The sequence below is a fragment of the Salmo salar genome, chromosome 09, assembly GCF_965601325.2.
Source record: "Salmo salar chromosome 09, fSalSal1, whole genome shotgun sequence".
NCBI lineage: Eukaryota > Metazoa > Chordata > Actinopteri > Salmoniformes > Salmonidae > Salmo > Salmo salar.
The window spans coordinates 84198175-84226097 of record NC_138299.1 but is presented as its reverse complement, the minus strand read 5'-3'; the positions used below and the strand labels follow the sequence as shown (position 1 = coordinate 84226097).

The window sequence follows — 27923 nt, the reverse complement described above, 5'->3', positions numbered from 1 at the left end:
ATATATTTTTATACAGATGGAATTGAGACATGTCATACAAAAAGCAATAGCTAGGAACGCTAGGGGACCGTACACTTAAATGTTGCATCTTTGACTCATACTGTAGGCCTAAATTGTTAAATTATTGTTTGGGGTAAATTGTTTGGTTAATTTTACAGTTTATATTTATCTAAAGAAAATTCCCAGTGAGTCAACTGGTGCACACAATTTGTCGACTTTCTCGCGGACGGCATGGGCGGTACTCCAGTGCTTCTGCAGGCTAGTTGAAGACACGAGACCTCAATGGGCCAGATATAATCATCACAAATCACCGATGTCTTCTTGACTTTGATGGATGACTGCGTACTCTGAAATATATAACTCAGTTTGTAAGTACCATTTTCTTTCAAGACAATTGTTTGATAGGCGAAGTTTCCATATGGTTCGCTCCAGTTTTCTAGTTTGCTTTGTGTTAGATTCGCAAAAAGCCTATTGAATTCAGTTGACAGTTTCCTCAACTTTACCGAAGCGATGTTATTGAATTATACCTAATTTGAAGAAACTCCTGGGACATAATTCGATGTTATCTTTAGTTTGCGACTCATTATCCTCTTAAATGTATTTTAAACTTTTTTTTTTTAACATTATCCTATTATTGCAACACAGAAGGATAATGGTGATGAGTGTTTTTGCTGTTTCAATAGGCTGTGGTCAATACAATTTAGTTCAGTTGCTTATTGCTAATAGCTATCTGGTATGATCTGTCCATTAATAACTTTATATTCCTTATTAGAATACAAATAACGCCCCATCATTTTTAAGGGATATAAAATGCTGTTCACTGTTGCCAAGTACCTCAACAGAGTTGAGCGCATAGGCTAGAGTTTTTTTTAACGTTTTTTTTTAATGAACCATTACATGATACTTAAATGTACATTCTTAAACCCTCACCATGTACCTATGTTTGACCTCTGTTGTTGCATGCCTTTGTTTACTGAAATCCATACTTTTGAATAAAACCTTAATCAAACACAACCACCGACTCAGCAAGAAAAATAAATGGTTCCAATCGTTTTTCCACCGTTCATATTTCCCATAGGGGATTTTAGAAACACTTAAAATAAGGTCTGTGTTTCATGTAGGCTTACCCTGGCGTGACGTTTTGATTACCATTAGTTTTTCTGACCATAATGGCATGAAGAAGCCTATTGGCTTTGGCAGCTGGTCCACAAAGTTTTTAATAGGGGTCAGTTCTCAACCACACCCATTCGACCAGTAGGACCAACCAGATTGAGCCATGGCACTAATTCCATGTTTTCAATAGAGGATATCGCTAAGAGCACAACATTTAAAACATATATTTTTTTAAACCACAATTAGTTGATTATCACCATGCAATTAAACCCTTCAGATAAATACCTTCTCGTGTGCCCTTAAGGCCCACATGCTGTGCAGCAAATGATTTGGAATGGAAGGAATGCCTTGTGAAAACAGTAACAACTCTAGGTTAAAGGCAGAGTAGAGGGCCTTTAGCAGTTTCATCTAGCAGTAAAACCCAGCAGGATCCCTTTTCACGTGGAGAGTGGGATAGCAGAGTGGGTCGCTTCAAGGGTCAGCTCTAAAAGGTTTCCAGCACCATGAGAAGATAACCAGGCCAGACAGCGAGGACTGTGTGTTGCCCTGTCTGTCCGTGACACATTCAGCCTCCCACCCAGCATGGCTGGCTCCCTAGCTCAGTTCTACAGTATCATGTGTTTGTTATTTACAGTTCTGCTGCATACATGGCCTTAATTAGAGTTGATTAGAGCCAGAGAGATCGCTGCTCGTAGAAGATGTGTTCCAGATGTGAGCAGGAATTCCGAGCGCTTTGTAAAGAAAAGAAACAGTACTCTGCAGGGGTTAACTAAAGAAACCTGAGTCAGAGCAAACTGTTGAGGGGTTGAAGAGAACAGGGGGAAAAGGACCCCCTGCTCAATCATGGCCAAATATTTCATTCTTCAGAATTCAACTTTATATAAGTAACTATAGTTGAAAACAGTATGTTATTTTACTCTGAATTTCAACTACAGTATCTTGGTAAACCACAAAGTTGAGGACAATCACAATGCTTGATATTTGCACTGAGAAATGATCTCCTGAACAAACTCCAATGTCCATCCTGTCCTTCTCACCGTCGTTAGCTGCTTTACTTTCTCAGTTCTGAGTAAAGCAATAGGTTTCTGTGGGGGCAGTTGAAAAATGGTTCAGGAAATGCCACCAAAAAAAATCAAGGAGTAAAACTGACAGACATTGCTCTTAGCTTTAAAAACAGAGGGATATATGTGTTTCTGAAATTAGTCCACATATAGTTTGTATGAATTGAGATTTCCCATGTGTGACAATCTACTCGGTGTCAGGTAGTTTGTCTGGATGTTTCAATACTAAGAGGGTGGCTGCTTGTGATTGCTGTCGGTGTATAGAAGACACCAGATTGTATACATTGAGTTGATAAGCTAAGTCTATTGATTCTAATGATGTATTTGATCAATTATTTGTTATCACCCAAGTCATATTCCTTTGGAATGCCATTAAGTAGAGTAAACGCTATGGTAGCGCTGTGGTTACTCTCTGTGACACATGCTTCTAATGTGTTTACACTTTCAGGATGAGGGAAATATTTCATTTTGAAATGGAGTCTCAGAGGTCTGGAGCTAATCGAGTTTGACTGGATTGTTTACGTGAACACATGCTTTATTCCCAGGAAAATGGCTCCACTTGGATAGATTCCAAGCAGATCTGGCCATTTTGGTTGTATTCTGATCCAGCTTTACCAAATCCTTCACAGACCCTGATCTCACATGGAGATGTTCAGTTAAAAACTTTCAGACTGACTTGAGTTATTCATGAGTAAAAAGTTGTATTAGTTTCATTTGAATATTGTTGTAGTAAAAGGTTTATTGTTAGCATTCTGCCATAACATACTTCTGGGCAATTCCATGGTGACAGAATGATGCCAAGACTTAGATTTTTCACTTTAAAATGTCAAACAAAAACCACTGATTGGAAAGTTAAACAATACAACTCTATGCACAAGGACAACTGTTAACAATTCCCACAGAAAAAGTTACAAAAACACATTTTACTTGAACAGTGCAGATGGAAAGTTTGGTAACAGAATGACGGTTTGTGCTGTTTATCTGATAATTAGGCCTTATTATCCAACCTGTGGATCAGTAGCCCATATTGATTTTCTACTTAGTCGTCCATATGAATTGACATCCCAACATGAATGACACAAAGGTTGAACCATAGTTAGCCATAGTTAGAGGTTAAGATTTAGACATCAGTTGTCTGTGTTGACTCAGACTCTATGGCAGGGTGGTACTCTTGGTTGGGCAGTTTTGTTTTTGGGATGGGGATAGGATAGAGTTCCTAGCCAGGACAATCCTCATGTCTCCTCACGACACCCCCTATCTAATTATCACAGACACACGGGTCAGATCGGCTGGAAGTAAGCTGCCTGGTTGAGACAATAGCTGCAGGCTGCCGCTCGGGATTAGGCTAATGACGGGGGAGGGAGTGGGAGGAGGGAGGTGGAGATGGGTGGGAAAAGTAGCTTGGGGCGGGCTGTTAGTTCACACTAGCGTCCTCCCACTGTAGGCAGGTCACTGGGAGGGAGGGAGGGCAGGTATCCTCAAAGTTAACTCTGTGTCTTTATTGTTGTCTTTCTGCCATTCTGTCTTAATTCATGTACATGAAGAAGAGGGGTGTTTGTGTGTAGTGAACTGGTGGCCTTTAACGTTGCAGTTGGGGCTTGCACAGGGACTCTTCCACTTGCCGCCATCACTCAGACAAGCTGGGAAAGGGTGTACTGACTGCTGTATCTCTTGAACATTCCCAACTAGAAACCATGGCTGGATTTTACGGCTGCTTGCAGGGAAAGAAGTAAGTCTGTTCTCTCTGCTTTTCTGATTCGACTTGTTTGATATCCTGGCAAGGTATGAAGACAGAGGAAATACATCTATCGCCAGAGCATTTATCTGAAGTGAACATAGTCATGTATGCTATTTGTCCCTGGCAGTCTTCTTAATGTACATGGCATGTGTACATGTGTCTTAGAGAAGGGCAATAGTTATGTTCTGGTTCTGAACCCTAATATCAGGACACAGTAGGCCTGCATTGATTCTGCAAGTCATAACATGAATAAATAGTTAATTTGAAACTAAGACCTCTGGTGTAGCCTCGTGGACTAGATTGTAAATGCACTGTATAGGGGCTGTTTATTCGCAGTGTTAAAGAACCATCTCCCCCTTTATCCTTCTGTCTCAAGACATTAAAAAGACAATAAAAGCTTTATTGACCCCTCACTCAGTTCATTGATCAAATGTGAGAAAGAGAGCCAGGCAGCCTTTTTTTTAACTGTGAACTGACCCACTTAACAGTAAGTCAGCCTGAACGGGATCAGCTCTTCTCCCCCAGAGTGAGTAACTGACTACCACGGTTTATTCACATCCATCCACATCCCAAACATCCATTTCATGGTTTGTGTCTGTCAGCTGTCCCAACTAAGTTCCTCTTAGCAGCAGTCTGGCTAAGTAATGGCTTTCATGTGACATCTTGTACACAGACTGACTTAGAAATGGAGAACATATGACATACAGTATGGATGAGTACAAAACATAACATGCTAGTGTAAACAGCTTGGCACAGATGTGTGGGTCACCTGCACCGTTTCACATGGTTCTCGTTTAAACAGTCATCCTTCCTTGATATTGGACCGTAAAAGCCTCACTTTTTCCAGATGGAACTTGTCTGATCTGGTTTAATCCTCCTTGTCCTACAGAACAGGGGTAAGGAAGGCTGCGTTGAACTATGCTATACTACTAACACCAACATGTTTATTTTTCCTCTTGTTGGATTAATATGTTCAAGCTAGATTAATGCATTCACGCATGTTAAGCCCTGTTGCACACAACATCATGTGAGCGCAACACACAGAATGTCTTTCTTGCTACACACAACTCGTATTTGGGACAGATGTGTAGCCTAACCCTTCCGTACTGAATGCACCCTTGATACAACTTCTAAATTCAATAAGCTTTTTTTTTTTTTCAAAGTCTGACTTAGTCACTCCTCTCATTTAGAAAGAGTGAGGAGAGGAAATTCCATGGGTTTGTGGCTCTGGTTCAAGACAAACATTAAGGTATGTGAGGTTTTACTCAACAGCTGAAAAAAAACTTTGAAAAATAAAAACTGTGCTGTGATGAGCAGACCATCCACTTTGAATATGCAGCCTCATATATGGGGGCTCCACCCAATGAAAAGTGTTCACTCAGCATAGCAGAGAATGGTGGGTTAAACCTCCAATAAAAAAGACAGCACATCCTTCCTTGATATCCTGAAAGTCCGCCCATTGTAACTACTCTAGGAGTCCTTCCTTCCAGGCAGCTGTGCCCTGCAGTAGCCTTGTCCTGGGTACTGTGCTTCTCCTGTTAAGTTTCATTGGAGCTCCTGTTTGGTTGCTGTGATCATCTTGTATGTTCGGGGGAATCGATGGTTTACCCAGATTGCATTCAGTTTGGACATCTTTATCTAGGGCTACTGGACTACTACACCCACTACTAACGAACTACACTGCACATCATCTACGGTGCCTTCGGAAAGTATTCAGACCCTTTGACTGTCCACATGTTGTTACGTTACAGCCTTATTCTAAAATATATTTTTTTAATTCACTCATCAATGTATACACATTAACCCATAATGACAAAGCAAAAATATTATTAAACCCTGAAATCTAACATTTACATAAGTATTCTGACCCTTTACTAAATACTTTGAAGCACCTTTGACAGTGATTACAGCCTCAAGTCTTCTTGGGTATGACTACAAGCTTGGCACACCTGTATTTGAGGAGTTTCTCCCCTTCTTCTCTGCAGATCCTCTCAAGCTTTGTCAGGTTGGATGGGGAGCTTCGCTGCACAGCTATTTTCAGGTCTCTCCAGAGCTGTTCGATCGGGTTCATGTCCGAGCTCTGGCTGGGCCACTCAAGGACATTCAGACACTTGTCCCAAAGCCACTCCTGCGTTGTCTTGGCTGTGTGCTTAGGGTCATTGTCCTGTTGGAAGGTGAACCTTCACCCCAGTCTGAGGTCCTGAGCGCTCTGGAGCAGGTTTTCATCAAGGATCTCGCTTTGCTCCTTTCATCTTCCCCTCGATCCTGACTAGACTCCCAGTCCCTGCCGCTGAAAAACATCCCCAGAGCAAGATGCTGCCACCATGCTTAACTGTAGGGATGTTGCCAGGTTTCTTCCAGACATGACGCTTGGCATTCAGTCCAAAGAGTTCAATCTTGGTTTCATCAGACCAGAGAATCTTGTTTCTCATGGTCTGAGAGTCTTTAGGTGCCTTTTGGCAAACTCCAAGTGGGCTGTCATGTCCCTTTTACTGAGGAGTGGCTTCCGTCTGGCCAGTCTACCATAAAGGCCTGATTGGTGGAGTGCTGCAGAGATGGTTTTCCTTCTGGAAGTTTCTCCCATCTCCATAGAGGAACATCAGGTTCTTGGTCACCTCCCTGACCAAGGCCCTTCTCCCACGATTGTTCAGTTTGGCCGGACGGGCAGCTCGCGTTGTCATTATGGGGTATTGTGTGTAGATTAATGGGGGAGGCTGTAACGTAAGAAAATATGGAAAAAGTCAAGGGGTCTGAAAACTTTCTGAATGCACTGTATGTCTGTCCTTGGAGCTCCATGCTCCACAGGCTATGTGTATAATTTAGACTGCCAGAGGACTCTTGCACCAGTTAAAATGTAAAGGCATGGCTGTATAAACTACCAAACAAAATGGCCAGTATCATTACTTGGCACTACTGCTAACAATATTCACATGGAGCGTTTTATTTCCTACCTTTAAAAAACATGCATAAAAACCTTGGCGTTTCTGAGAATTTGTGTTCAAGATAACTGAGTGGAATGTGTTGTGTACCGTCCCTACTTAAGATAACGTAATTGCTTATTTAACCCAGTTGATGGTTTGCGCTGTTACATATTAGTCTATATTGGATTGACTTCAGATATGGTTTGATATTTAAAAAAAAAAAAGTGAATTCCTACAAACTCCCTATTTCCTTTTCCACAAATATTAGAAGTATCCTGGATGTTGAGAAGAATATGGTTTCTGAGGACACTGTGAGGCTTCAATCACACTCTATGTTCTGCACAGCATAGGTGGATTTATGAAGACTTAGACCAGAAGGCAGTCTACTGACTGCTGAAGAGTGTGTGAATATTAGAATCAACGTGTTGTCTGTCTTGTACACCTTGCTAGTTGCTTGATTGCATAACATAGGTGACTCCTCACATCTGGCTCTGAAATAGGGGATCGCCCAGTACTGAAATAGGGGATCGCCCAGTACTGAAATAGGGGATCGCCCAGTAAAAAAACAATACTCAAACCTGGCTGTGTCTTGGAACTGGCCGACTCAACTGTTGAACTCCCTATGCTCAAATATTCTCATCTTCTAAATAATGGTTTTGTTTATTTAACAAGCTCTTTTGTTCTCATAATGTAATACTGCTCCTTCCCACCAACTCTCTTCCCTTTCAACCCCTGAAAAGTTAAGACATGAAACAGAGGACGTCATCGCTGCTGGTCAGTATTGGAGTCAGTCCAAGGTCAGTCCATTAGCCCAGCTGAACCCTCCTGCCCCTGAACCATGTTGCCCCACTACGTCGTGCGTACTCAGTTGTTCTCTCCTTTTCTAGAGGATGTTCTTCTGTGGAAGCAGAGCTGTGTGACTGGGGTTGGTCACATGGTCAGACCCTGGGAGGTTATGGTTCATAGGCTAGCTGTGACAACAACCCCAGGCTGCATTCTCCCCAGAATGCTCTCTGTTGGTCACAAGCACAAGTAGTACTCCTTCCCATGGTCTAGTCTATACAGATCCCCAGTCTCTCTCTTATTATCCCCTAGTCTTAATCGACTGTTTGTGATGTGTGTTTGTGTTGAAGATGTATTGGTGGTGGGGGGTTTCAGTCACACATTGCCTCCCTTGGTATTGGGGGGGAGGGTTCAGTCTGTATCTCTGAAGTGTTATTTCTCTGTGAAGCAGGTAACATTTACTCAGAGATACAGAGGAAATGAAAAGGCAGATTGGATCTCTTTCTCTCTCTCTCAATTCAAAGGGCTGACAAACATTGTGGAATGTTTCAACTCACTAAAATAATACTTACAATGTTTATATAATATCTTTAGGTCAGTAAAGTTACTACTAGACAACACATTGTCTGAGAAACTGAACTTTTTCTCAGGTGCTTTCTGTTAGAATGGTTTTCATAACAGTTTTCATAACTATTCTAACAGAAAACACCTGAGAAAAGGTTCAGTTTCTCAGACAATGTGTTGTCTAGTAGTAACTTTACCTAGTCTGGAGTGGGCCTGTCTGTTGTACTGTTTGGTACAAGCGTTGCCAGGGAACAGGGAAACCAGTTGAAATATATGTTTATTTATAACTGTCAAGGGTTTGTAAATTGTTGAAATAAACAAATTAAACTAATGTAATCAAATGGTTTTGTGCCACTGAGAAAGGCCTGCAGTTAGGAGTTCAACATATGATATTCTCACAGCTGGTATAATGAAGTTGCCATGTGTTTATTGATTATTGAAGAAGATTTCAGATACAGAAGGCACATGTTTTATCTCACACAAGGAACATTCTGTTCTTATTGAACAACAATGACGTAGATGGGGTAGTCTCAGGCTGAGTTGAATAGCTTCAAGCTATTGGGACAGGGCCTTGGACTTGCAGGGATGTAACTGTAGATGTTATGTAACAGCAGACACAGGAGGCTCCCAGCAGCTTATGTCACACCAGGAAGCGGAGTCCAGTACGCACTGCAGCTGCTTATTCCTATGAGACAGTACTGCCTTTGAATTTTCTCAGCTGGGTTTATATTTATTCTCTGACTGCCTCAGGTATTTGTACTACACTGCTGGGTGTAATGATTACACGTTTTAATATTGTAACTTCTAATCCTTTCGTTCACTGTTTCTGTTGGGTGTTTCTTGTTCTTATAGTCATCACATCCAGACTTAAGATAATGTGGAAATAAACAAGTCAATCCTCAGATATTATATTTGAGAATTCTTCATTGAGACCACCCCCGAGACATGGATCTAGATTTTCACAAAACATAGCCGCTCTGAGCTCACCAGGTTCTTCAAAGAGTTGGCAGAGGAGGTAATTACCTTATTAACGGAGTAACTCGTTTTGCATGTGCGGTCGAAATCCAAATTGCCTCCACATCCTGTTTAGCCATTCCGTGGGGCCAGAGGTTGAGACTAGCTGTCACTGACCGCTGATGGCTTCCTCCTGCTGGGTCGGCATGGCGGGTCTGAGGCTATCCTGCTGGGAGCTCCAGCCCCAGGCAGCCCCCTCCAGTAATCTGCCCCAGGCACAGGCTGCTTATCTCAGCCTCATCCTGTGACATGACATGACATGACATGCATTGTAGTAGAGAGAGATTGGTAGGCTGAGACCATCCCTGATCTCTCCTTATATAGAGAGCAGGGTTATGGATGTGGTTGTTGTCCTCAGTGGAGATGCACACAGCTGAGTTACAGTAAATAGGGATGATTGAAATACAGTGCCTGATTGAATCTACATTGTACTCAGACCAAACTGACTGTGGTCTCATTATTAGTTGCCCTGGAAGGCTTCCCTCTATAATAGAGCTAATTATCTCTCCCTCTGCTCCATAGTCAATGGCTCTCTCCCTCTGCTCCATAGTCAATGGCTCTCTCCCTCTGCTCCATAGTCAATGGCTCTCTCCCTCTGCTCCATAGTCAATGGCTCTCTCCCTCTGCTCCATAGTCAATGGGGTGGCAGGTAGACTAGTGGTTAGAGCGTTGGGCCAGTAACCGAAAAATTGCTATATCGAATCCCCGAGCTGACAAGGTAAAAATCTGTCGTTCTGCTTCTGAACAAGGCAGTTAACCCACTGTTCCTAGGCCGTCATTGTAAATAAGAATTTGTTCTTAACTGACTTGCCTAGTTAAATAAAGGTAAAAAATTGTTTTTTTTAAATGACTCTCTCCCTCTGCTCCTTAGTCAATGACTCTCTCCCTCCCAGCAGTGACTGCAGTATCATGGCCTCTGGACCAGCAGATGTGTTGACCAACCAGGATCCAGCAGACACCACCGACGAGTGCACAGGTAAACCCATACTTTAACTGGCATTGCTAGCCCTTTAAAGGGGCTCTTCACTTTTCTCTGGTCATGGAATTCTGTCTGTCTGTGGTAGTGCTATGGTGAATGTGTGACAGCAGATCCTATCTGATCAGATTTACAGGATCTAATCTGTGGATCTATGCCTCCCCTGAAGATTTGTCTGAGAAGCCTTGTGGTTCATTGCAAGTTGAAGTGAGATGATTTTATCATGATGAGAATCCCTCCACAAGATCCATGCTACAGTATCAGTGTTTCTTCTAGACCAGTGTGCTATTATCTCTTTCTTGCAGAGAGCACTGGGCTTCAGGGAGGATCAGGTCAAGCTTAAGAAGGAGATTTTCTTACAGTTTTATTGGCGGGAAATGAAGTACAAAAAATATATCTCATCAGCTCCCATAAGAACATATTTTCCCACTGTCTGTCTGCCAACCCTTCACCCTGCTGTGATGCGCTCTGGGAACAAGGAAGTCGGGATCTGCAAGGTCAGGCTGGGAACTGTCTCTGGAGGGCTAGCTGGGACGTGGATTAGCCCTTTCCTTCAGGAATAGCTCCCACTGACAAGGGGAATAATCTACTCTATCAGATTGAATTTCTAAAGCGGAGCACGGATGGCGAAGTCCATTAAAATAAATAATTTGTCAATGGCTGGCAGTGTGCTGGCTGGCGGTGGGCCGGGGGATCATTTGGAATACCCTGATGGGCGGCTGCCCCATGGCATTATCCTCGTGGCGACCTGGGAGGGTAGTGGGGGACAGGGGTGAATATTCCAAGGAGTTAATCTTCAGTCAAGATGGTAGATCTTTGTGTACTACAGACTAGGTCTTGGTCATGACTCTTCCCAAGATTTTTTGATTTATAATACACAGTTTATTAGGTACAACCATCTAATACTCCCGAGTGGCGCAGCGGTCTAAGGTACTGCCTGTCAGTGCTTGAGTTGTCACTACTGACACCCTGATTCAAATCCAGGCTGTATCACAACCTGCTGTGATTGGGAGTCCCATAGGGCGGCGCACAATTGGCCCGGCGTCATCCGGGTTTGGCCGGTGTAGGCCGTCATTGTAAATAAGAATTCGTTCTTAACTGACTTGCCTAGTTAAATAAAGGTTCAATAAATAAATAAAAATAGTCAGAAGTTCCGCGGCGGACCCCATTTTGCCTCCAGAACAGGCTGAATTCTTCAGGGAATAGATTCTATAAGGTGTCGGAAACGTTAGTTGCTGAATTGGTATCAAGGGACCTTACGTGTCCCAGGAAAACATTCCCCACACCAGTATACCACCGCCACCAGCCTGTATACCACCGCCACCAGCCTGTACGAGGCAGGATGGTCCATGGACTCATGCTGCTTACACCAAATCCTGACTCTGCCATCAGCATGATGCAACAGGAACTGGAATTTTGTTGAACCAAACAATGTTTTTCCACTCCTCAATTGTCCAGTGTTGGTGATCGCGTACCCACTGCAGACACTTCTTGTTTTTAGCTGATAGGAGTGGAACCTAGTGTGGTCGTCCTTGGGTAATAGCCCATCCGTGACGAGGACTGACGAATTGTGCGTTTAGAGATGTTGTTCTACACACCACTGTTGTACTGCGTCATTATTTGTCGTTTTGTGGTCTGCCTGTTAGCTTGCATGATTCTTTCCATTCTCCTTCCACCTCTCTCATCAACAAGCTTTTTTTTTTGTCGCACCATCTCGGTAAACCCTAGACACTTTCGTGCTTGAAAAGTCCAGACACCGACGATCATACCACGCTCAGTCGCTTAGGTCACTCGTTTTTCCTATTCTAACGTTCAATCGAGCAGTAACTGAATGCCTCTGTCTGTCTGCCTGCTTTATATAGCAAGCCACGGCCACGTGACTCACTGTCTGTAGGAGCGATACATTTTCATGAACGGGGTGATGTACCTAACAAACTGAGCAGTGAGTGTATATAATAATATGACAATTAGCAGACGCCTTTATCCAAAGTGACTTAGTCATGTGTGCATACATTTTCCGTATGGGTGGTCCCGGGAATAGACCACCTACCCTGGCGTTACAAGCGCCATGCTATACCAACTGAGCTACAAAGGACCAGGTTTACCTGGGCTAACAGTTTGTAATAGGTTTAACATCAGCTCAAGGGGAGTAAGTTGTGGTTGGGTACGGCAGTGCTCTCCAGATCAACAAGGAGATGCAGTGCGTCAGAATGTTTCTGTTTCTGACTGTTTATCTCCTGGTCATGCATCTCCTTCATGTGTCCCATCTAGGCCTACATTTTGCCTGTTTGACAAAAATACCCTCTCTGGACAAAATGTCTTCATGTTTACATTTTCAGCTATGCAGTGGGGGGAAAAAAGTATTTCATCCCCTGCTGATTTTTGTACGTTTGCCCACTGACAAAGAAATGATCAGTCTATAATTTTAATGGTAGGTTTATTCGAACAGTGAGAGACAGAATAACAACAAAAATATCCAGAAAAACGCATGTCAGAAATGTTATAAATTGATTTGCATTTTAATTAGGGAAATAAGTATTTGACCCCCTCTCAATCAGAAAGATTTCTGGCTCCCAGGTGTCTTTTATACAGGTAACGAGCTGAGATTAGGAGCACACTCTTAAAGGGAGTGCTCTTAACCGCAGCTTGTTTCCTGTAAAAAAGACACCTGTCCACAGAAGCAATCAATCAATCAGATTCCAAACTCTCCACCATGGCCAAGACCAAAGAGCTCTCCAAGGATGTCAGGGACAATATTGTAGACCTACACAAGGCTGGAATGGGCTACAAGACCATCGCCGAGCAGCTTGGTGAGAAGGTGACAACATTTGGTGCGATTATTCGCAAATGGAAGAAACACAAAAGAACTGTCAATATCCCTCGGCCTGGGGCTCCATGCAAGATCTCACCTTGTGGAGTTGCAATGATCATGAGAACGGTGAGGAATCAGCCCAGAACTACACGGGAGGATCTTGTCAATGATCTCAAGGCAGCTGGGACCATAGTCACCAAGAAAACAATTGGTAACGCACTATGCCGTGAAGGACTGAAATCCTGCAGCGCCCGCAAGGTCCCCCTGATCAAGAATACATATACATGCCCGTCTGAAGTCTGTCAAATGAACATCTGAATGATTCAGAGGACAACTGGGTGAAAGTGTTGTGGTCAGATGAGACCAAAATGGAGCTCTTTGACATCAACTCAACTCGCCGTGTTTGGAGGAGGAGGAATGCTGCCTATGACCCCAAGAACACCATCTCCACCGTCAAACATGGAGGTGGAAACATGCTTTGGGGGGGGGTTTCTGCTAAGGGGACAGGACAACTTCACCGCATCATTTGACGGGGCCATGTACTGTCAAATCTTGGGTGAGAACCTCCTTCCCTCAGCCAGGGCATTGAAAATGGGTCGTGGATGGGTATTCCAGCATGACAATGACCCAAAACACACGGCCAAGGCAACAAAGGAGTGGCTCAAGAAGAAGCACATTAAGGTCCTGGAGTGGCCTAGCCAGACCTTAATCCCATAGAAAATCTGTGGAGGGAGCTGAAGGTTCGAGTTGCCAAACGTCAGCCTCGAAACCTTAATGACTTGGAGAAGATCTGCAAAGAGCAGTGGGACAAAATCCCTCCTGAGATGTGTGCAAACCTGGTGGCCAACTACAAGAAACGTCTGACCTCTGTGATTGCCAACAAGGGTTTTGCCACCAAGTACTAAATCATGTTTTGCAGAGGGGTCAAATACTTATTTCCCTCATTAAAATGCAAATCCTTTTATAATTTTTGACATTTGTTTTTCTGGATTTTTTTGTTGTTATTCTGTCTCTCACTGTTCTAATAAACCTACCATTAAAATGATAGACTGAAGACTGATCATTTCTTTGTAAGTGGGCAAATGTACAAAATCAGCAGGGGATCAAATACCTTTTTCCCCCACTGTATGTACAGTATGCATCCAAAATATGTACTACCTCTCCTATTGGGAGGAAGTTTTCCATGAATTGTTGACTTTTTCCAGCCATACTGAATGGGCCAGTTTAAAGTGTGTGATCATACCAGCTCTAGGCCTTGTGTACAGTTGGATCTCAAGTGTTTTCCAGAGCATGTGAGCCAGTCACGGGATGGTGTGGCTTTATATATAAATAGTCTCTCACTAGCAAGCTTCAATCCTCCAAGCAGCACTCACTCTTTAATCAGACGATTGCATTCCTGGCTGCTGAAGGTCTCCATCCGAGGATTGTTCACGTTGCAGTCATCCCCTCCCAAATATTGGCAACATTTCTATGGATCCAACTAACTTGACCTTCTCTTTTCTTTTAAGAATTGGCCATTCTGCTTTGTTTCTGGCTATGCTGCTACTTTGGTGTAATCAACATATTGTTTCTAAAATAGCTTGATGTGTTGTATTCATGAGCTGTAGGCACCACCCTTATCACCCAGCAAATGTCTCAGATCTTGCCCTGCTATTATTCTCAACAAAGGGAGAGGGAGTTTACACTCACAAAAAAACACTTGAAGTTGTTAAAAAGAGGTGTTGAGAATTTCCACTGTGGTGCTAATGTAAATGGAACAGTGGGAGTATTTTTTACTATCTCATTAATGCCACCTGGGTTTATGACCAGCAGAGTAACTACTCTCACTTGAGTTCACATGAGGGAATAGTTACATTTCAAATAATGATTGAGGTTTGTTACAAAGCTTTCTGTTAGGTGGTCTTATTTGTTCAGTGGTGGAAAGATGTGAAGGAAAATGGTGAAAAAGAACATGTTTAAAAACTGGTAAGGAATAGGTCCCATTTTGTTAACTGGAGATGAACAACCTCTGCCATGCTCTATTCTTGATGTGATCTTCAATGTAGGCAAGAAGAAGTCCAAGTTCCAGACCTTCAAGAACTTATTTTCTAAGAAGAAGAGAAAGGAGGCCGCTGCGCCTGCTGGGGGGAACAGAGGGTTGAAGTGTAGCCAGTCTAGTGACAATGTCAACGCCCCCGAACCTGCACTTCTCATCCGCTCTGAGAAAGACGAGGGCTCTGGGTAAGATGATTTTCTTTTCACGATACAGGCAATTTAATTTTATTCCCAAGGAACAAATGCGTCATTGAATTTCTACCGGGTAGTGTGAAGTCTCCTCTACGTATGTTTACAACTTTAAAGGTACATATTTGTACTAATTTAGAGTGGACTGCTGGAAATGAACGTTCTGCCTACCAATTAGTCACCTGAATAATAAACCCAGTCTTCTCCGCTCATTCTAGATCTTAGTGAATTTGTATTCATTAAGCATGCAGCCTTATAGGCTACCTGCTGCAGATTCCTTCCCCAGGGTTGCGTCCCAAATGGCTCCCTATTTGGTGCACTACGTTTGACCAGGGTCCATAGGGTTCTGGTCAAATGTAGTGCACCTCACAGGGAGTAGGGTGCCATTTGGGACACAGACAGGGCTAGTGACTTGTCATTTCTGCTCCTTAGTTTTTTCTACAAACTTTTTATTAGACTTAGTCCTACATGATTGAAGGGAGATGGGCAGTGTCTGGGTTAACTGCTACTGCCTAGAAGCGCAGATGTTCTGATCTGTCATTTGTTCTATTTCTTTCTTTCAAAGGTCAAAAATAAATATGGGTAATAAGGCTCTGTCACATGACAGTGTCTTTGTCTCTGAATCTCCCCTGTCAGAGGTGACTGAGGGTCTGGGAGTCTCTCAGGACAGCATCCATGGGAAAGTCAAGTCTCTACAGGTGGGTAGTAGAGCCTCTGTCCTATTCCTCCATACCTGGACTGGCTGTAAGATGACCTGTTGTAGCTATGCTCCTATACTTTACTATCTCTGACATTCAGGTCTCTTCATTGGTATTAGCGTTGCCACTCCGTCTGTAGAACCTGGGTATAAAATTAGCCAGTCTGGTCATAAGCCGGTTAGACTGGGCGCTAGCTAGCCAAGGCTCATCCTTAGTTGTCACCTGTACGTACAGAAGTCTGAAGCACAGTACAGCTAGTGTTGGCTAGGCACAACAACATGCTAGAACAAGGAGGAGATAATTGAGAGAGAGAGAGACTTGGCTGGTGGTGTTCAGTCATTTGGAGAAGGATAGGGATTCTAAAGCCTTGGAGGAAACAGACCTGAGACTGTGTCCTCGGGAGCAGCTGAGCTCATACTAATAGAGTATTTTCAGTTTGTGCGTCTGTGGTACCGCTTTCTTTCACCACACACAGTCTATTTCTCAGCTAGAGTGGACCTATTACTTCTTAACTCACTTTCACTTATCATTCCACTTTGAGAAGAGTTCTCTTCCACTGGGTTGGATAGCATGGTCTTGGAGAACACTTAGTCTGACAGGAAAAGCCACTCTGCTTAGTACACTAATCCTGCACCCACATCATGATAGCCACTCCCTATGAACACATAAAAATACTGAAAACACTTGAAAATAGCTGATAGAAGTGGTTAAGTTTCAGCTGGAGCTGCAGGGGAATCAGGCTCTCCTCCGTCTCTGTTGAAACAGGCCATCAGGCTCTCCTCCGTCTCTGCTGAAACAGGTCATCAGGCTAGGCTCTCCTCCGTCTCTGTTGAAACAGGTCATCAGGCTAGGCTGTCCTCCGTCTCTGAAACAGGTCATCAGGCTAGGCTCTCCTCCGTCTCTGTTGAAACAGGTCATCAGGCTAGGCTGTCCTCCGTCTCTGAAACAGGTCATCAGGCTAGGCTCTCCTCCGTCTCTGTTGAAACTGGTCATCAGGCTAGGCTCTCCTCCGTCTCTGTTGAAACAGGTCATCAGGCTAGGCTCTCCTCCGTCTCTGTTGAAACAGGTCATCAGGCTAGGCTCTCCTCCGTCTCTGTTGAAACAGGACATCAGGCTAGGCTCTCCTCCGTCTCTGTTGAAACAGGACATCAAGCTAGGCTCTCCTCCGTCTCTGAAACAGGACATCAGGCTAGGCTCTCCTCCGTCTCTGTTGAAACAGGTCATCAGGCTAGGCTCTCCTCCGTCTCTGTTGAAACAGGTCATCAGGCTAGGCTCTCCTCCGTCTCTGTTGAAACAGGTCATCAGGCTAGGCTCTCCTCCGTCTCTGTTGAAACAGGTCATCAGGCTAGGCTCTCCTCCGTCTCTGTTGAAACTGGTCATCAGGCTAGGCTCTCCTCCGTCTCTGTTGAAACTGGTCATCAGGCTAGGCTCTCCTCCGTCTCTGTTGAAACTGGTCATCAGGCTAGGCTCTCCTCCGTCTCTGTTGAAACAGGTCATCAGGCTAGGCTCTCCTCCGTCTCTGTTGAAACAGGTCATCAGGCTAGGCTCTCCTCCGTCTCTGTTGAAACAGGTCATCAGGCTAGGCTCTCCTCCGTCTCTGTTGAAACAGGTCATCAGGCTAGGCTCTCCTCCGTCTCTGTTGAAACAGGTCATCAGGCTAGGCTCTCCTCCGTCTCTGTTGAAACTGGTCATCAGGCTAGGCTCTCCTCCATCTCTGTTGAAACAGGACATCAGGCTAGGCTCTCCTTCGTCTCTGAAACAGGACATCAGGCTAGGCTCTCCTCCGTCTCTGTTGAAACAGGTCATCAGGCTCTCCTCCGTCTCTGTTGAAACAGGTCATCAGGCTCTCCACCGTCTCTGTTGAAACAGGTCATCAGGCTAGGCTGTCCTCCGTCTCTGTTGAAACAGGTCATCAGGCTAGGCTGTCCTCCGTCTCTGTTGAAACAGGCCATCAGGCTAGGCTGTCCTCCGTCTCTGTTGAAACAGGTCATCAGGCTAGGCTCTCCTCCCTCTCTGTGTGTGAAGAAGATGGATGACGCAGGGACTCTTTCAGAGGATGACGGCCTGCCCTGCAGCCCACCAGAGTACTCCACCCTGCACACTGTCCTGGCTGGGGTGTCTCACAGGGTACGCATCATAATGCAGTCAGGACTGGCATAGTATTCATGGGGTCTGTGGGGTCAACTTCATGTTAGCGATCATTGCACCAGATTAGCTACGTAGCTAATTCTCATCTTCAGTCCCTATTATAATTGTGTGGTATGTACTATGTGACTGCAATCACACGATCCCTTGCACGTACAATAGATATACAATACATACCACACATTCATGCTTCATGAAAGCTACCAAGAGGATGACTCCATGCACTCCTGCTTACTTCTACAGCACAGGAGGCTTGTGAGGCTAGGATGGCTCATAATAATGCCTGGGATGCAGTGAATGGTATTAAAACATATGGAAACCATGTGTTTGATACCATTCCAGGAATTCCGTTCCAGCCATTACAATGAGCCCGTCCTCCCCAATTAAGGTGCCTCCAGCCACCTGTGGTCTACAGATCTATTACTGCCGATCACCCTTTTTCTAACTGCATTGTCCCTCATCCCATCTGTCTCTAATTCCAGTCTTCCAAACCGGTGCAGAGGAACAGCTCCCTGAGTCTGGAAGGGACTGACAGTGATGAAGACCAGGTAATAACCAGTTATCCATGTCTCCAGTATACTACTTTGTTATTGTTATGCGCTTCCTGTTCAGTGGACACGGTGAACAATCCTCCTGATCATTTGATCACCATGACCAATCAGAAGATGAGTGGGTTATTTTGTCATTTGATTTTATGGCAGGGGTCCATTGATCATCAGTTATCATATTAAAAATGGCAAATCTTTGCCTCCACACTATGGCAAAATGTGTAGAATTGCACGTAGCTTCTATTATTTTTCTATCAATGATGGTAGACCATTTTTCTCTTCAGCTGTCTTTTCCCCATAGCCGTGAGTTTAACAGGAGGTCAGAATGGAGTGGAAAACCTCCAGAGAGTACCTCACTCCATTCAGCATTTTAAAATCAATTTTTCTTTGTCACATGCTTTGTAAACAACCGGTGTAGACTAACAATAAAATGCTTACAGGTCCTTCCCAACAATGCAGAGAGAAATAATAGAAAAATGTTAATCCTCAATCACGCGCACACACACACACACACACACACACACACACACACACACAGATGCAGTAGTTTGTGCCTGAACCTCAAAATAGTTGTCATGTGTTTGTGTTTTGCCTTGTTTGAGATGCTTCAGTTTGACCCAGAGCTGTATCAAGCTAGAAGATGGTTTTTCAAGCCATAAGAGGGAGCGTGCTGTTAGTTTTGCCTCCTCTGTGTGCAGTGAGCACCACTGAGAAGGGTGCTGTTAGTTTTACCTCCTCTGTGTGCAGTGAGCACCACTGAGAAGCGTGCTGTTAGTTTTACCTCCTCTGTGTGCAGTGAGCACCACTGAGAAGCCCAGCACAAATCTTTAGTTGAAGGTGTTGACCTGACAGTAATAATGCTGCATGTCATTCTACTGCTCTGTTTCTGCAGGATGTATTGTTTGACTAGGAGAGAGAAAGGTGGGGGGGGTTTTGAGTCTCCTGTGTGGTCTGAATTCATTCCAATGGTTTTCTCTTGCATTCAGGCTGTCTGCTACAAATGGGGACATAACGTAACTCTCACAGGGGGCCCTGCCAAGTTGACCTCTGGTTATAGTCTGGCTATAGAACAAACACAACATTAATTTACTATCTAATAATCTAATCCACTCTGGATACAATACCCAACACAGTACATTTTAATTTACTATATATCTAATGATCTAACCCACTCTGCTGGATACAATACCCAACACAGTACATTTAATTTACTATATATCTAATGATCTAACCCACTCTGCTGGATACAATACCCAACACAATACATTTAATTTACTATATATATAATGATCTAACCCACTCTGCTGGATACAATACCCAACACAGAGGTAGTTTGAATTATGACTACCTGTCTCTGGTTACACAGGGCAAATACACTGTTATGCCCATAATGGGAGCAATCCTGTTTGGTAATATGTTTGTATTAAATGCCAGATAGCTATTTATCCTAAGCATCCATTTTTAGTATGAAGGCAAGATCAGAGGTTGCCCATTGGCGTCTTCTTTAGAGCTCACTATTCCTCACTTTCGGATTGACAGGTTGTCATATCAGATCACTTAAAGTAAGTCAGGGTGTCACTGAAGGTCTTTCGCCCTCCTGTCTCCCGTCCATCTCTTTACCTTTTAGGGTGAATTGCTGTCAGAAACAGTAGATTAGACCTACATTCCAGTGGGCTGAGAACAGAGGCCTGTATTTGTTCAGCTAATGTATGGGGGAGCCAGGCAGAAAAATTCCAGGATGCAGGTCTGCCTGGGACTTTAGTGGCTGGTTATTTTTAGCTGCTGAGAGGTCTTGATAATAGCGTCCCTGACATTGTTTATCCAGCTGTTGAAAAAGTCAGTTCTCCCTCTGTTTGACATTGTTTCTCCAGCTGTTTAGACAGTCAGTCCTCCAGCTGTTTGACATTGTTTCTCCAGTTGTTTAGACAGTCAGTCCTCCAGCTGTTTGACATTGTTTCTCCAGCTGTTTAGACAGTCAGTCCTCCCTCTGTCTGACATTGTTTCTCCAGCTGTTTAGACAGTCAGTCCTCCAGCTGTTTGACATTGTTTCTCCAGTTGTTTAGACAGTCAGTCCTCCAGCTGTCTGACATTGTTTCTCCAGCTGTTTAGACAGTCAGTCCTCCAGCTGTTTCACATTGTTTCTCCAGCTGTTTAGACAGTCAGTCCTCCAGCTGTTTGACATTGTTTCTCCAGCTGTTTAGACAGTCAGTCCTCCAGCTGTCTGACATTGTTTCTCCAGCTGTTTAGACAGTCAGTCCTCCAGCTGTTTGACATTGTTTCTCCAGCTGTTTAGACAGTCAGTCCTCCAGCTGTTTGTCTGAATGCTTTTCCTTCGTCTTGAGTAGGAGACTGAGCCATGTCTCAGGATAGGGTTCATCTGTATCAGGAGAACCACAATACGGCATTCTTGAATCTGTTTAGCTGGTATCTGGCATCAGCAGAAAGTTGTGATGTGTGTAGACAGAGATGTCTGAAAACATTGAGGTTGTAATAATTGTATCAAAATGGCCTCTCTAACCCTCATGTGTAGATGTCCTGTGAGACAGGCTCCAGATCGGTCAGTCCTCTGGTCTTCCTGCCTGTAGACTTCAGCCAGCCTGCCAGTTCCATGGGCTGTCTGGACAACACTGCCGCTCGCCACCGCCTGGCTGTCCGACACAAGGCCTGTACCAAGACGAGGAAACCCACCACTGTAAGATATATATATATATATATATATATATATATATATATATATATATATATATATATATATATTACACCCATCCCCTTCCACCACAACCATCCGCTCCACTTCCCTAGCCAACACACCCCCACCACCCCCTGCTCCACGCCTAGCCTAACTCTGATCACTAGAGCAGAACCCCTCAAAATCTGTCCAATGAGCCAAGAGAGTCCAGCCCATGTAGTCCAAACACAACGCACCAGCCTGCCATCAGTGTGCGTGGCTCATGAGTCTACGAGATCTGTGTAAAACATGTCCATATGACTGAAGCTGGAAAGCTTAGTGATCTTTAAATGAACTGTATTGTTATTAAGATAAAATGACTGTTCTCTGTTCAGAGGGTTGATGGCAGGGCTGAGGGAGAATCATTCCAGGAGGAAAGACAGAATTGTATCATTCCCGAATCTGTGGAGGAGGATGAGGAGGAAGGTAATATAAATTATCGTTATCACAGTAACATTACACAGATATACACAAGCGTAAATATTGGTAAAATATCAGAAAGATGATCATTCTTACCTAATACAATGACTGATGAGAGGATAATGATATAGGAACTTAGTGGGGCTGTGCTCTGACGTAGTTATGTATGCTCCAGATGTGAAACGCGAGCAGGCTGGTGTTGAGGAGGAGGAGGAGGAGCAGACAGATGGGGTCGTGGTGTCCCAGCAGGCCGAGCGGTCAGCCCCAGATGAGGAGGATAAGCAGGGTGTCCAACAGGAAGTGTCTCATGCTCAGGATGCCCCCTCCCTCTCCATACAGAATGACTCTGACTCTGAGGAATGTTTTTCAGGCCAGGCTGAGGTTCCAGCTCCCTGGCTCCAGACCGCCCCACTGCTTGGCTCCCTGAAGTCTCTGGAGCCCCCTACTGGAGATGACTTCCTCCTGGCCCCTCCTGGGTGTGAGTTGGCTGTGGAGGGAGGCTCTCTACTCCAGGAGGTGTTGCGCTCCCTCAAGGGTCCACTGACATCTGTCCTGGGACTGGAGACAGAGGCTGTGCTCCTGGAGGTGGAGGTGAATATGGAGGGGTCAGAGGCTGAGAGTGGGGTGGATGAGCTGGCATTGAACCCACAGGAAGAAGCGTGTCTCCCCAGTGATGGGCCGGACTGCCCAGCAGAGCCCCGAGAGGAGGTGGAGGGTGGGCTTTATGAATCTGAAGAGGAGTTAGTGGTGGAACATTTCAATCCAAAGGAGGAAGAGGAAGATGCAGAGGAAATCAACCCTGAGTACTTTACCAAAGAAGATCAGGACATGCCTTCAGTGGAAAAGGAGGAAGAAGAGGAGAGGGAGGAGGGGGCAGAGGTAGAGGAGAAGGAAACAGTGGAGGTTGTGGAAGATGAGAGGAAGGAAGAGCCAGTCTCAGATGTGCCAGTGCAGACAGCCTTATTGGAGCCAGGGGAGGAAGAGGATGTAAATCCAACCTCTGTGGAGGATGATTTACAGCAGGTTCCAGACAGAGACCCTGAGAGAGCTTGTGAGAGCCCTGAGTGCACCACTGAACTGTCTGACCAAACAGTCACGGACCAAGCCTGTCTCCCCCAGCTGCCAAACAGCAGTACACCTCCTCCAGAGTCCCTGGACCAGCCTGAGGCCCCTGCACACACCACACAGGACCAGGAAGAGCCCAGTGTAACAACTGACCAGCCCTGTATAACCAGTCCCAGTGCAGCCACCGGCCCAGAGCAGAGCCTCCAGGAGCACTGCAGTGGACCAACTGCCACCGAGGATCCTGGGAAACCATCTGGTGGTTCTGAACATAATAGACCCAGGTACACCATTGCCCCTGCCTGGCAAAGGTTGGCTACCAAAGAGCTAACCTCCCCTTCTCCATCTCCCTCGGTCACTGTGCCTGGGGCTGTGGAAGCAAAAAGAGACCCCCCAAGTGGAGTGGAGCCACTTAGCCCTGTGGGGGCTGATGTCCCTGCTAGTCCCAGCCCAACACAGAGCACCACAGCACCCATCATGTCACCTGAAGACACTCCCGCTGCAGCCCAGGAGGAAGAGACCCCTGAGAATCTGTTTGGTGTCAGGCTGAGGAAGACCTCTGTGGGTATGCTTCGCTTAGGCTCAGAGAGTGAAACTCCCCCTGCATCCCCAGCACACTCACTTCCCATAGAGCCACAGAGGGCCTCGTTCACTGAACCACAGCCAAACAGCAAACCTGCCCTGCCCAGAAAGCCCTCAGAGCTGGATGGTATGGTCAAGCCCAAGAGAACACCAGGTACTAAAACCATTTTAGTCACCATCACATCAGTGTTTACAGACGTGTGCTATTTGGCATATCCTTCACTTGCAAGGTCATCTTTGTTTATATCTATTTTACAATGTTGATCTTAAGACTTCAGATGACAAAACATTTAGCCTGTGTATGTTATAGGAATATGGACTCCTGCTGTTCTAACTTTGGACTAACAATTCATACTGAAACAGGTCCATGAGTGCTGTTGAGAGCAGACTTATTGAGAGCTATCTAAAAAGAGACTCATAAACACCAAGGAGAGATTCCTCCATATGACTATTTAGAGCAACAAATTAGCTGGAATGCTATTGCTTTTCAAAATGTTGTCTTTTATTCATTTGCACCTCTTATCTTCCATTTCCACTCCAAAAAAATCATTATGCCAAATGAAGTTACCAGGCAGCTCCTATATATTCCACACCAGTTGAAGACATTTCTCCTGTGTTCTTTTGTTTCAGATCTGTCTGTGGGTCGAGAGCCTAGTGGGGGACCTGGTGGGGGATCTCAATCGCCAAGCTGGATCTCAGTGGCCAGACAAAAGCAGAGGATCTTAAAAGAGAACTCATTGGAGGAAACCACGGATAACAAAGTCCCTGCAGAGATGGTAGGGATGGTGCATATTGTTTCATGTGTTCTTTTGTTTACCGAGAAGCCCACTGTTTGAGAGAGGAAAACAGTTGACTCGTCAATCAATCAATCCATCCAGTCCTCACACACTTGAGCAAAATAGGTATTTTTGATCTTGTGCACACTGGGCAGCTCTTTATCATTTATTTTGACGCAAAAACTAGATGTTTTATGACTGGCTATAAAGTTGTATAGGTTCCATTTACTTTGTTATATTAGAATGAATAAGCACATAATTCAATCTCTTCACAAAACCTATATTTCCAGGAGGAGCCTAACAGAAAAAAATCTATTCGTACATTGACAAGGCCTGTCAACAAAGACCAAGCCAAGCCTCCAGGATCTCCTGTTAAAGGTTAAGACTCATCAGTATCCGACTCTGCTACCACACATGCATCACTTTCTTATTGAAGTGTTTTCATTGTTCTCACAAGTGTGATTGATCCACTGCTGCCCCCTTGTGGAACACACCTGCAAATAGAATGTTCCCATTGATAATAATCCCTACCTAACCACTACTAATCTTCAATTACATGCCTGAAATAAGACAACAACAAAAATATTATAGGCAATTTTGATAAAAATGTACTTTGTGGTAGGACTCTTTTTTTGGGGACAATGCTAAAAGTGATTATCTTTAAAGATGTTCTCTGCTCGTTGTCCATAGTGTTGTGTTCCCTGGAGATCTCCAAACCTGTCGTGGTTGAGAAGGAAGGGAAGAGAGTCCCTACAGCCCTGGCTCAGGACGAGCCCCCGTGGTTGGCCCTGGCTAAGAAGAAGGCCAAAGCCTGGAGCGAGATGCCCCAGATAGTGCAGTGAAGATGGGCCAAACCATCCGTCCGCTGTTGGATCAGAATGCATTTGCACACCCAGAGTATAAATTTTGTTTTCTACTTCTTCTGCTGTTCTAATACCTTCAAGCTTCTGATTGGTCAGATACTGAAACCCTCAAATCACACGCTGCAGTGAAAGGTGTGAGTTGGGAATTGGGCCAAATGAGTAAAGGTTTTGAATTATTGATTGATACGGCATACAATTGGATTCAGTTGACATGATATGTCTTTAAGTAAGACAGACCAATGACTAAATTAGTTATTTGTTTTAATTTCTTAACTGACAATGTCAGTCTGTATGAGGTGAGGTTCAGGTGTGTCAAAACCTTAAACCTGGCCTTGATCTTTGATTTGGGGATGAATAAGCATGGATGGAAAGAAAGAGATGAAGGTTTCTTCTTTTTATTTATTAAATCTCATGTTTGATGTATTTTTTTATTTTTTGTATCACCTTTGAACGTTTGTACATGACTTGTACATAAAATGTGCGGTAATGAACAAATGCTGTTTCTCTTTGTCATCTGAACTCAAGAACAGTAAGATACAAGGAAGGTACATCTGACAGTTGCTCCTTTTTGTACCTAATGACAATCGAGCTGAAAAATATAGTGCATCACAGATTTTTTTTTTTTTTTTTTTACTGTTTAACTGATGCCCCACTTCACATTTCAAATGGAAACCCCAAATGGAAACCGATTTATTTTAAACTATTATTTTTGACGAATCGAAAGATTCACTTCGCTTTTGTGTGGTAGTTCGGATTCGGTTAAATCGTGTTGGATCAAATCATGGGTAGTGATTCCTAACAGTGACCCTAGTATTTTTACAATGGGTTCAAGTAGTATTTTATTTATTTATTCGCTCACTCGCCTCACTGTTCTAAAAATGAAATCTGTTATACATTATAAAATGTATAAAAAAAGTGACCCTGTGTTTATAAGCGCGGATGAGAACTCTGCCACTAGAATTATTTTGTGGCACAGTCGATGGTGTGCAGGGCTAGGCCAGAAGATTGAGGGTTCACCGACCACAGTGGATATCCACACTTCTGACACCACACCAGTGTAATGAAACAGGCAGGGAGAGTGAGCTTGTTCCCTCAACCTTTTGGCTCAATTCATGAATTTGTGAATAAACAGTGGGGTCCGGAATTATTGGATTCATTGATAAAGAGCAAAAAAGACTATAAAATAAATAATACAAATACTGAGCTATATTGTATGAAAATAAAGTTAGATTATATTATTTTTTACTAATACAATTTCTCAGAGAAAGATATATATTTTTAGGTGATTAAAAAAACAATCTCAAAGATAAGGGTTGGAATGATTGGCTCCCCTGTTTTCAGTATTCTAGCAACCTGAGCCTTTTAGAGAAAGGTTTTATGATTTTGGAGAACACATTGGGAGGGATCTTAGACCATTCCTCCATACAGAATCTTTCCAGATCCTTTATCTGTCTGTGCTTATGGCCTGCCCTCTTCAATTCAAACCACAGGTTTTCATTGAGGTTCAGGTCCGGAGACCTTTAAAATGCTGCTCCTCTCCCGGATCGATCTCTTCAGTGTCCTTGTGGGACCAAGAAAGGATGTTTGCATGGAGTGGACACTTTGCATTGGCAGCACACACTTCAGTGGACACTTTGCATTGGCAGCACACACTTCAGTGGACACTTTGCATTGGCAGCACACACTTCAGTGGACACTTTGCATCGGCAGCACACACTTCAGTGGACACTTTGCATCGGCAGCACACACTTCAGTGGACACTTTGCATCGGCAGCACATGCTTCAGTGCTCTGGGAGTATTTATAGCCCTGTGAGTTTGACACTTCATTATCGAGCGCTGTCTTTCATGACAACCGTACCCACAACAACCATTACTTTTACCACCATCTTCATCTAGATATTTGCCACTAACTTTCTAGGTAAAAAAACAAAAAAAATGTACACAAATGATGTGACTCCATTACAGGGTGTCTTGAGAGTTGATGTACCCATGCGTTTTGTTGTCATCAAATCTTTGTCAAACATTGACGTTGAGGGAGAATCTAAGCAATCAATTATTGTTCTTTTTTCAGAAACAAGGGAACAGCTCATTGGGACTCAGATACCATCTAGATTCAGTGGCAGTGGAACTTATAGTGATATCACTCTGCCCACCAGTGGAGTCCAGACTGAAGGTGCTGGGACGTACTGCAGGTGCTGAGGGAGAATTGAAGAGACAGTGACATGGAACACTGACTAAACACCCACCTAAGAACCCACCCAGCTCCTGATCTGGGCCACCAGGCTGATTAAAAATAGAGGTTGCCAGAGCTGCCAGGTGAAGGATGGAATCTGAGCATCAACAAAAGCCAAATAACTGTTTCAGCTCAGACCCTGGGAGGACTTGCTGCTAGATCCGTATCGGTCCAGCAGAGCATCGAGATTAGTGCAACTGCGACTCTTCTCTCTCCTTCCCATCCCATCGCAGGAAGACCACTAGCACACACAGCAGAGCAACTGCCACTCTGAGGATGTTGTCCTTGGGGTTAGCTTTCTTCTACTATATGTTGGTGCTCAACCTCATCTTCAAAAGGCTGTTAAGTGAGGGTTTCATCATTGTCATTGTTCGAGTGCAGAACTGTCACCCTCAAGCGTTCTCCAGTATCTACGGTCATTGGCAAGGTTTGCTATTTGATGTGGTTGTAGCCAAGGTTGTAACGCAAACTTAAACATAATGCAAATATAGTAAGGGGGAAAACCCAATAAAACATGCTTGAGCATTGCAATAAAAATAAACAAATCTTTGTTTTGAGAAAATGTCTATTCAAGGTACAGATTGACTAACTCTAGCTTTTTTGACTCTCATTTTATGCAACCCACAATTATTTCATGTAACTACAAAAATTCTTCTGAATTA

At 44.1% G+C, this 27923-nt stretch overlaps 1 protein-coding gene and 1 long non-coding RNA gene across 6 annotated transcripts; one reads left to right on the top strand and one right to left on the bottom strand.

Annotated features, from left to right (window-relative positions):
- The first annotated feature begins 134 nt into the window (after nt 1-134).
- LOC106611989 (uncharacterized) lies at nt 135-27838 on the top strand. Of its 5 annotated transcripts, none has more exons than XM_082956003.1 (13): nt 3653-3903; nt 10088-10170; nt 15028-15202; nt 15771-15903; nt 17890-18030; nt 18531-18596; nt 21127-21288; nt 21660-21750; nt 21920-23542; nt 24019-24164; nt 24455-24542; nt 24855-25061; nt 27100-27838. In XM_082956003.1, the coding sequence occupies exons 1-12, from the start codon at nt 3869-3871 to the stop codon at nt 25004-25006; spliced, it is 2895 nt and encodes a 964-aa protein (XP_082812129.1). In that variant the 5' UTR covers nt 3653-3868; the 3' UTR covers nt 25007-25061; nt 27100-27838. The 5 variants fall into 5 exon arrangements, with proteins under 5 accessions (XP_082812132.1, XP_082812131.1, XP_082812129.1 ...); XM_082956002.1 differs by having other exon boundaries at nt 24855-26837; XM_082956006.1 differs by lacking the exons at nt 3653-3903; nt 27100-27838 and adding an exon at nt 135-368 and having other exon boundaries at nt 10091-10170; nt 24855-25522.
- LOC106611991 (uncharacterized) lies at nt 8588-9425 on the bottom strand. The gene is made up of 2 exons (XR_001330207.3): nt 9204-9425; nt 8588-8865 (listed from the first exon to the last, which is right to left on the bottom strand). It is a non-coding gene; the product is annotated as an uncharacterized LOC106611991 (long non-coding RNA).
- Nucleotides 27839-27923: the final 85 nt, after the last annotated feature.

Coding starts and splice junctions, on each gene's coding strand:
- LOC106611989 (XM_082956003.1), top strand. CDS start 3,869: ATGGCTGGATTTTACGGCTGCTTGCAGGGAAAGAA. Junction 21,751..21,919: donor GGAGGAGGATGAGGAGGAAG/GTAATATAAATT, acceptor TGTATGCTCCAG/ATGTGAAACGCGAGCAGGCT. Junction 24,543..24,854: donor TCCAGGATCTCCTGTTAAAG/GTTAAGACTCAT, acceptor CGTTGTCCATAG/TGTTGTGTTCCCTGGAGATC.